A 10,372-nucleotide genomic window follows, 5' to 3' on the forward strand; every position below is an offset into this window, starting at 1 on the left:
GAATTGGGGAGAAGAAAAGGTTCTTCCCCCACCCCCTTGGGAAGAACATTCCTCCCTCTTATCTCAATATAGTCTTCCTACAGCTCAGAGCAACTCATTACAATCTGAATTACGGAATTGTAAGGCATCGGATGGTACAAAATAACAGGCCTCCAGTGACATTTTTTATTTTCTAAGGATCAACTACAAAAATAATGCAGACGTTTCAACTGTGATATCTCAGAAGGCAACTGCATAGTAAACACTTGTATACCCATTCCCAACTCTTTTTTATTTTTTCACCCTCACCCAAGGATATGTTTACTGATTTTAGAGAGAGACAGAGAGAGAAACAGATTGGTTGCCTCCCGTACTCGCCCTGGGAATCAAACCCGAGACCTTCTGGTGTACAGGACAATGCTCCAACCAACTGGGCCACCCGGCCAAAGCCAAATCTGTTATTTTTAATAGTTAAATATTCACTCAATAATTGAGAAGTATATTTTCTAATTACTACATAAACTAAAGAATTGTTTAGCCCTACGAAAAAACACCAACCATGGGCCTTTAAATTTTTGGAAATAGTTGAGAAATGTACTTTTTAAGGCCCATTGCTAATAATAATAATAGATTTCAAAATACACAGTTCCATCATATTGCAAGGGATTTAGGAACTACCCTATTCAACACTGAGAGTTATGCTAGATAAACAACCTGACAGAGATGACAATTTGGAACCATAATTAACTCAGGGGTCTTCTTACCACACGGTTTCCCTGTCATCTCTTGCTTTCCCTTCTTCCAAAGAGAAAATCATTGTGCTAAGACAGCAAGTGAGTTACAGTTTCAGTGGATTTAAGTTCTACATCTCAGCGGGATGTGGGAGAGCATCCGTTTATTTATATGTGATCTCGAGTGCCGGGCATGTTCTATTAACTGTTTTAGACATAACGTACTTTTAGGTTTTTGTTAAAAACTAGAGGCCCCAGACTGTCAAACTACAGCGGGCAGGCCGGGGAGGGATGGGGAGTGAGGGGGTGGTAAGAGATCAACCGAAGGACTTGGACTTGTATGCATGCATATAAGCATAACCAATGGACACAAGACATTGGGGGGTAGGGGAGGCCAGGGGAAGGTCAAGGGGGGGAAAATGGAGACATATGTAATACTCTTTGTAATACTTAAGCAATAAAACAAAATTTAAAAAAAAGAAATACTGAAGGATGACTATTGTCTACTGGCATTAAGCATGATATTTGCTGAACATTACATTTGCGTTTTGTATAGGAAACCACCTGTAACATCACATTCGACTTTGTTATTAAAAATAGAATGACAAAAAACAAAAACTAGAGGCCCGATGCACAAAATCTGTGCAAGGGCCTTGGCCCCCACCTCTGCCGCGGCCCTCTGCTGCCTCTGCCAAGCCTGCTGTGGCTTTGTCTGGAAGGAAGGACGTCTAGCCTAACTAGCATATTATGCTTTTATTATTACAGATGTCCTTTTTAGTTTAGCCTGCAGTTGCTTTTTGCTCGTTATGTTCCTATTAACGTGGTTGACGATGGGTTTGTTTTCTTTTTTCTTTCTAGTTATGAAAAACCTCCTCCTGGGCTTATCAAGGTCAGTGTGAAGTTTGTCCTGTGGCTCTTCTCTTAGACATAAGTCACTCAGTGCATGGACTCCCTTTGTGATCACCCTGTTTCTTCCTGCAGGTGCCAGTCAGACACTTCGGGCTTTGTCACAAGCCTGTGCCTTTGTGGCAATTCACTCAGCCAGGTGTCTGTTCCCTAAGAACCCCAGGCAGGCCCACGCGAGTCCCTCAGCCATCGCCCCTTCTCTGCACCATGGCCAGTGTCAGACTCTGAGGCAACAAGACTTAGAGGAGTGGTTAAAGGCCAAAATAACCTTTTCTGTTTGCTACCTTTCAATATTAAAAAAGATTTTTAAAAACATTTTCATTATAAATTTAATATACATGGAAACTTGAAAAAAAATCAAAAGGCTAAAAAAAAAAACCTTATGCAGGCTCGATCCCCAACCCCAGTCGGGGTGTGTGTGAGATGCAACCAATAGATGTGTCTCTTTCACATCAGTGTTCCTCTCTTTCTCTGTCTCTCCCCCTCCCTTCAACTCTCTAAAACTCCATGGATCCTGGCTGGTGCAGCTCAGTGGTTGAACATCGACCTGTGAACCAAGAGGTCAGGTCACCGTTCCATTCCTGGTCAAGGCACATGCCCAGGTTGTGGGCTCGATCCCCAATGTGGGGCGCAGGAGGCAGCCAATCAATGACTCTCTCTCATCATTGGTGTTTCTCTCTCTCTCTCTCTCTCTCTCTCTCCCCCTCTTCCTTCCTGTCTGAAATCAATAAAAAAAAATGTTATAAATAAGTAAGTAAATATCAGTGGAAAAATATCTTCAGGTGAGGATTAACCAAAAAAAGAGAGAGAGAGAGAGAGAGAACTTTAATGCAGGTATTTGGTGGTGTTAAGTACATTTCATAAATACACCTGTGGCCTTCAAGGTATAATAATCCATTTTAACTTAACATGCTTTTGTTGTTACTCCAGGAAACCTTACTTGTTTAATCCTATACTTTGCCTCATTCCACAAAACTTTTTTTTATATATATTTTATTGATTTTTTACAGAGAGGAAGTGAGAGGGATAGAGAGTTAAAAACATCGATGAAAGAGAAACATCAATCAGCTGCCTCCTGCACACGCCCTACTGGGTATGTGCCTGCAACCAAGGTACATGCCCTTGACCGGAATCGAACCTGGGGACCCTTGAGTCCACAGGCCAACGCTCTATCCGCTGAGCCAAACCGGTTAGGGCCACACAACTTTTAAGTTAGCAGAAAATTTGTAATCTTAGCATCAGAATTTGGAGCTTATAAATCATTTCTTTGTGAACAACAATAGTACCATTTCTCCAAGAACAGCCACTTCGTTTTTGTGATGTAGTTCTTCCAGCACATTCACTTCCACTTTTTCTGTCCGGCCTCAGTGGTGTCTCCGGTTCTTGAGAGGTGACTCGTGATGACCTCCCTGTGTTCTGAGGCAGGTGGAGGGGATCCGGCGCTTTCTGGCCAGATTGTTTACTCGCTGTTTCCCTTTTTAGGAGGATGAGACGAAGCCGGAAGACTGTATACCAGATGTGCCAGGCAATGAGCATGCCCGGGAATTCCTGGCTCACGCGCCAACCAAAGGGCTTTGGATGCCGCTGGGGAAGGAGGTCAAAGTTATGCAGTGTGAGTGTGCAAGCGCATCCGGGACTCCCGAACACACGCAGGTGACACCACGGTTCACAAGGCGTGTTTTTCTTTCATTTAACGTGTTCTCCTCTCAGCGCTGTCAGAGTCCTGGCATGATCTCTGCTCTGCAGATTGACTTACACGTGTCAGTACGTGGTCCCAGGTAAGAGGCGGAGCCAAGATGTGCTCCAGGCTTCTGACTCCACGTGCAGTGGCCCTCCCACAGGACACGGCTGCCTTTGGAGGACACCGGCTGGTAGTGTTCCTGCCACAGAAAGGACCTTCCGTGGTGGAAATGCCTTGGAGGGCAGGTCCCTCTGGGTCCTGCCTCAGTTAGTCCCCCTCCATCGTTGGTGGTAAGGTTTCTCCAGGTTGCCTGAGAGGGGCTACAGGCCACAGAGGGTGGGTTGGGACAGGTAGAGCTCTGTGTGCGCACCCCCCACCCCACCAGGGCAGCAGCACCTTCATCCAGCACAAGATGGCATTTGAAGAAAGGGTGCTGGAGCCTTTTTTTTTTTTCAATATGGCTTTTATTGATTTTGGAGAGAGAGAGAGAGAGAGAGAGAGAGAGACATCAATTGACTGCCTCCTGCAGGCCCCCCACCAGGACCAAACCCACAACCCAGGCATGGAACAGTGACCTCCTGGTTCATAAATCGATGCTCAACCACTGAGCCACACTGTCCAGGCCCAAATTCACTTTTGAGTAGAGATTGGTAACTGGATCTCACTGTAGGGTGGAGTGTCCGGGCTGCTTAACAGGTAACAGTATTTATTTTATTGCTGTAAACAGCTGCTGAGATCAGTATCTCCAAGCCTTTCTCATCAGGCTGGTCAGTCTTTCAGAGGAGAGTTTCCTGCTGAGGGCCAAGGCCACGTGCTTGGTTCTGGGAACTGCTCTGAGGAGCGAGGCTGTGAGCCTGAGCCTCCCCTCTTCGGCCCTCCATGTCCTCTTCCTGTGCTCGGTGTGGCACCTGGCCTTCCAGCGGGCCTGAGGCCACAGCCAGAGCCCCTCCTTTCACCTGCTCCGGAGAATGAACCTGCCTGTCCTGGGGCAGGGGAGATGCAAGTGGCCTTTTAACCAGCCCTCATTTAAGCTGTCCCTTCACCTCCATTGCCAGAGTGTGCTGCCAATTCCAGAGCCTCTGGGGTTCTCCAAATCCAAATTGAGTTGTTTCTGTTCCGCTGGCTTAGAATTCAGTTTTCTGGGGTCTGCTATCCATGCTGCACACTCTTACCTGCATTGTAACTTCCAACATCTTTTTACTGTTGTCTCCTTTCATATTGTTCCTGTCTTTGTGGGTGACACCTTTTTTAAAGTCTTTTGCTTTTAAAATTGGAATCTAATGAAGAATAACTTTAATATGACCTACTGATACTTTATCTTGATTAAGTCAAATACATTATCTTACAGAAATATATCCCCTTTCTTTGTTTTTAGGTTGGCGCTGTAAACGGTATGGTCACCGAACGGGCGACAAAGAATGCCCTTTCTTTATCAAAGGCAACCAAAAGTTAGAACAGTTCAGAGTAGTAAGTAGAACCCCAGGGTGTCAATTTATGTTTACCAAGATGGTGAATATCCTGAATCAGGCAATAATCGGTGAACTGGAGGCTCACATAAATTTCCAGAAGCCTTTTGGCCAAAGTACCTGGTGTTAACTACATCTCTGTTAAATCATGTTTGTGTGAGAGATTAGTTACATTAACAAAAAACTAACTTCTTACTAAAGTGTTATTGCTTATGCCTTGGAAACACTGATTCTTTTTTCTGAAGCAGACATTCTTATCCACTTTTTACTTATGTAAAAAAAAATCATGTTTCCTAACAAAAAATCAGGGTTCTGGTTTCCTAATCCTTGTCTAGGTATTAGATATCTTTCTGTTATAAACTAGAAGTGAGCATACATGATATTTCCTTGTTACACGTCAATAAAATAGGTGTCACTTCCTCACTATTTAAACAGTCACCTCCCAGGGATGGTAATTCACCTTTCAGTAACTGTTTCAATATATCAGGTATATTGGGATTACCAGCATATATCAAACGGGTCCACATTCTCCAGGGATGTTAAGACATTGAAAATATTGTGCTTTCATTTTAATAATTTGAAGAAGATATTCTGGATAAATCATTGATAGCTGGAATATCGATTTTTATACCTCCTCTCACAGACAATTTGGAGATAAATCTCAAAAATTTAAACGTATTCAATATTTTTTCAAATGCAGAAACCTAAATTCTAAGAATTGATCTAAGGATTTAACAAAACATCAATATACACAAATTTTTATGAATGTAGAAAAATAACTTTCAGAATTATTTATATGGTTAAAAAACAAACTAAATAAAAATAGGCAACAACTTCAATGGCCAATATATTAATACCAACAACATAAATTACTATAACATAGAAATCATATAGCTTTTTAAACAAAAAAAATCTACATTCTTTATTTAAAGGTGTTTTTTTTAAAAAACAAACAAACAAACATGTTGAGCCGCGGCTGCTGGCTCAGTTGGTTGAGCATTGTCCTGTATACCAGAAGGTCAGTGCGATTCCTGGTCAGGGCATATACCCAGGTTGAGGTTTGATCCCTGGTTGGGATGCGTATGCTTTTGGGAGGCAACCGGTAGATGTTTCTCTCCCTCTCCCAATCATATAGCTTTTAAGAATTATGTTTTAGAAGAAAGTATAATGTCATAGGATGATGTTCACGACATTTAAGTGAAAAAGAGAGTAGAGAGTTTTATATAACATGATTATAATTTTTTGTAAATTATGAATAATGACTGGGAGAACCATACTAAAATGTTAGCAGTGGATAGTTCCAGTGGTAAGATAATAGATATTTTTAACTCTATTTTTTAAAATATATTCTTATTGATTTCAGAGAAGAGGGAGAGGGAGAGATAGAAACATCAATGATGAGAGAGAATCATTGATCAGCTGCCTCCTGCACGCCCCACACTGGGGATCAAGCTCGCAACCCGGGATTGTGCCATGACCGAGAATCGAATCTTGACCTCCTGGTTCATAGGTCAACACTCAACCACTGAGTCATGCCAGCCAGGCTTAACTCTATTTTTTAATTTAATATGTAAATTTTTTTTTAAAAGCATTTTTAAAGATAACTCACATACCATGAAATTCACTCTGTATTCATATTTTAAAGTACTTTAAGTGATTTAAATTATACAGATATTACAGGAATACATTGGCCTTACTTTAACAAAATGGAAACATTATAGTAAGGTTTTCCAATACTGAAAGGGGGGTTACAGTAAGTAGCCTGACTTCTTTTCTGGCACACGGTTTGTGTACCTATAAATGAATCATCTTACATACCATTTTCTGACTCACTTGTTTTGCTTAATATCTTTTAATCAAAAGATAATTACTGCAATATTTCTAACCTTGACTAGTATTTATTAATATTTCTATGGTTTATTTCCTTACAAAAGATACTAAAATTATAATCCTGTACTTGTATAATTGGAAAATCTTTTCTATAGCCTCCATAAGTTTAAAGTCATTCTCAGGAAGGATTAGAACATGTAGAATATAAAATTACACCAAACGGGAGGGGAACAAACTAATTTCAGTGAAACAGCGATTTAATTTTAATTTAGCTAACAATCTATGAAGTCTAACCCAAGCTTAACTTTCTCTAACCCTCAAGGCACATGAAGATCCCATGTATGACATCATCCGAGAGAATAAGAGACACGAAAAGGATATAAGGTGAGGTTGTCCTGATGATAACAAGACCCTCTTGAAGTTTTAAATGGTATTACGTTGGAAACAATTATTCCTATTAGAGGAGCAGTGTAACAAATGTGGTGCTTTCATTGCGCAGCACTTGGAGGTCAGGAGTACTCACTGAAAAGGCTGGTGTTCCAGGAATGAGCAGGTAGCCTGCTCCACTTGGGTTAGCTTAATGCAGTGGGTATGGCCCAGTCCGCTGAAACCATTAATGGTTGATGTTGGCAACCCTCATTCTATTGTATGATTGGTTCTCTTTCATATGATTGTCCTTTAGGGATCTTTAGGGATCTGCACTACTGTTAAACATAAAGATAGGATGAAAAAATAGGAGGTTTTTATTTTTTCAGATTTGTGGTCTTGAGTTATAATTGTTGAGGTAAATTACCTAGTATGAACTTGAGCAGTGGAGGGATGATTTAGGAAAGGCTGTATCTGTTAGAAGTTACAATAGGAGGGACTAGAGAAACATGCAGAAATTGCCTTAGCTGGTTTGGCTCAGTGGATAGAGTGTCAGGCCTGTGGACTGAAGGGTCCTGGGTTCGATTCTGGTCAAGGGCACATGCCTGGGTTGTGGGCTCAATCCCCAGTAGGGGGCATGCAGGAGGCAGCTGATCAATGATTCTCTCTCATCATTGAACTTTCTATCTCCCCTTTCCCTTCCTCTCTGACATCAATAAAAATATATTTTAAAAAAGAAGAAAAATGAAACATGCAGAAATATTTAGGATAATGGAAAGGATACAGAACACTTCTACACAGCCCTGTAGAATAGGCATGGATATAGACAGGAATGGGAAACATGAAAAACTAAAAATAAGTACTGTGCATAATGAGGTGATTATCTGTGACTTTTTTTACCCTCACTACTAATCTTGTAACTAAAAAAAAATTATTTTTAAGCTGTTACGGTTTCTGATTCTTTGACCGGTCTTCTCTGTCTAGGATACAGCAGTTAAAGCAATTGCTGGAGGATTCCACCTCAGATGACGATAGCAGCAGCTCCAGCTCCTCGGAATGTAAGGAGAGACACAAGAAAAGGAAGAAGAAAGAGAAGCATAAGAAAAAGAAGAAAGAAAAGAAAAGGAAGAAGAAGCGAAAGCATAAGTCTTCCAAGTCAAGTGAGAGCTCGGACTCGGACTGACAGCCGCTCGGCTTGTCCACGTTCTCGTCTCAGAATCACACACTGTGGCCGAGAACAGGGGGCCTGGAGTCGGAGAGGGGACACCAAGGAGCACATCGGTGTCACACACACGAGTGACTTCTCACCTACCTTCCAGGGAAGCTGTGACCCCCGAGAGGGACTGTGTCTCCCCAGGTGCCAGCTCTGGAGGGCGCTGAGGTCGGCAGGACGGGCCCTCCCGGTCCTCCTCCTGCTGGTCACTGTGGCCTGTGATTCCTAGGAAGTCGGGGTGGCCGGACTAGAGCCTCTGAGGACACTCCTCCAGGGCTGCCACCTCCACAGCGAGGCTGCTGAATTCCCAGGCTTCAGGCTCGACTCTTGTCTGTTGTTGAAGATAATAAAAGCTCATTATTTATTTTTCAAATGTATTTATTTTTTATTTCTGAATAATACATGCATGTGTTCCAAATTTAAATGGTATATAGGGTTTAGTTAGGAAAACTTCCTTCCTGTCTCCTCCCCCAGCTTCCCTAGTTCCCTTCCCCGATGGCTACCAATGTTACTAGTTTCTTGTTAGGTCTCCCAGGTTATATATATCAAGCAAATAGAGGGCTATTTTTTACACAAATGCTCTGCACATTGCTTTATCTTAACAGTATGAAACTAATTATTTTAGTGCCAAGTACATTTGGCATTGCTGCACCAAAAGGTATGTGTTTATATCACCTGAGATGGTTTGTTGATTGGGAAAAGGGGTTCCCTCATATTTAACTTGATTGGATCTACTGCCCAAACCCTAAGAATTTCCCAGAGTGACTCAGAAAACTGTTAAGAATATAAGGGAATTACTGTACTGAGTCGGCTACCCACACCCCAAAATGTCCCTCACTTCCTTCCTCTTCCTGGGTAAGCACAGCCCAGCTGGGCCTCAGCAGAAGCAGCTCAGCCTGTCGGGGTGGGGCCTGCAGCTAAGGCAGAGCTCATCTTGTTCTCTGCTGAGCACAGTGGAACTAGATCTTGCTCACAGGTTGTGTTCCTCCCTGCCCCGCAGGTTCTATTGCTGTTATCAGGGTTCCAGAAACTCTATTCATTTCTGGTCTCTTTCCCTAGGGGTTGGATTTTCTCCCCACACTCCACACCCCTTTAAAGAGCAGCCAATCCCAGGCCCAGAATGAACCCATCCCAGGTGCTCATCAATAAACGCTCCTGGTCTTGGCTTCAAATAAGATCTCAATAAGAACTAGTCCAGATTGCAATGCCAGGGCTTGCTGCTTCAGAAAACTGTAAGGCCAGTTAATTCAGGCATGCTCTCCACTTCTCCTTGGCATCCCAGCCTCTTCTCTTCCAGGAATTTCTTACTGCCCTCCTGGAATCCCATTCATGATCTAAGTATTCTTAAACAACATGAAAAAAAGTCTGCATCAATGCCTCTCAAACTTTTGGGGCACCAACATCAACTATAGTGCTAATTAAAACATATTCCAGGCCTCCCAGACTACCTGGACTGGGGTAGATCGGGAATTTTCCTTTTGAACAAGTCCCCAAAGGATGCTAATACTGCTGCTGTGGGGACCACACTTGGAGAACCGCTGCTCTATCTCTAGCCTTTTACTGGAGTCTTCCCCCACTTCTTGCTTTAACTGGGATCTGGGCAGCCCCTGCAAGTTAACTACTATCCCCTCTCCCCTCATCTCGACTTCTCTGTCTTCTGTTTCTGGCCTAGATTCTAGAGTACATCACTTAAGCCTGTCATCACTCTTGACATGTGGGCCTTTTTTTATTGAATTTATTGGAATGACATCTATAATGAAAGCATAATATGCTAATTAGACCAGACATCCTTCTGGATGTCCTTCCGTCCAATGAATACATGAATAAGTGGAACAAGTCAATGTCTCTTCTCTCTCTCTTCCCCTTCTCTCCCTTTCTCCTTATCTTCCTCTCTCCCTTCTTCCCTCCCTCCTTTCCTTTGTCTTTAACAAAAAAGTCATGCCATAACTGGTTTGGCTCAGTGGATAGAGCGTCAGCCTGCAAACTCAAGGGTCCCAGGTTCAATTCTGGTCAAGGGCATGTACCTTGGTTGCGGGCACATCCCCAGCACATCGATGTTTCTAACTCTATCCCTCTCCCTTCCTCTCTGTAAAAAAATCAATAAAATGTATTTTTTTAAGTCAATAAAAGTTATATAGCCTTAGTTAGTTTGTTCAGTGGTTGAGTTGGGCCTTCGGACCAAAGGGTCCAGGGTTCGATT

General features: G+C 42.5%; 1 protein-coding gene across 6 annotated transcripts in view; it reads left to right on the plus strand.

The window, feature by feature from the left end:
- Positions 1–8,545, plus strand: part of RP9 (RP9, pre-mRNA splicing factor) — an 11,567-nt gene extending 3,022 nt beyond the window's left edge. For 2 of the 6 annotated variants that reach the window (XM_014452765.2, XM_006085430.3), the window contains exons 3-7: positions 1,569–1,599; positions 3,099–3,228; positions 4,673–4,764; positions 6,916–6,977; positions 7,944–8,545. In XM_014452765.2, coding sequence (XP_014308251.1) covers positions 1,569–1,599; positions 3,099–3,228; positions 4,673–4,764; positions 6,916–6,977; positions 7,944–8,142 — 514 coding nt within the window. In that variant the 3' untranslated portion in view covers positions 8,143–8,545. Of the gene's footprint in view, positions 1–1,568; positions 1,600–3,098; positions 3,270–4,672; positions 4,765–6,915; positions 6,978–7,696; positions 7,836–7,943 lie in introns of all 6 variants that reach the window. The other 4 variants (XM_023751037.1, XM_023751038.1, XM_023751040.1 and 1 more) reach the window with 4 other exon arrangements.
- The last annotated feature ends 1,827 nt before the right edge of the window (positions 8,546–10,372 follow it).

The sequence above is a fragment of the Myotis lucifugus genome, unplaced genomic scaffold (genome assembly GCF_000147115.1).
Source record: "Myotis lucifugus unplaced genomic scaffold, Myoluc2.0 scaffold_18, whole genome shotgun sequence".
NCBI classification, from domain to species: domain Eukaryota; kingdom Metazoa; phylum Chordata; class Mammalia; order Chiroptera; family Vespertilionidae; genus Myotis; species Myotis lucifugus.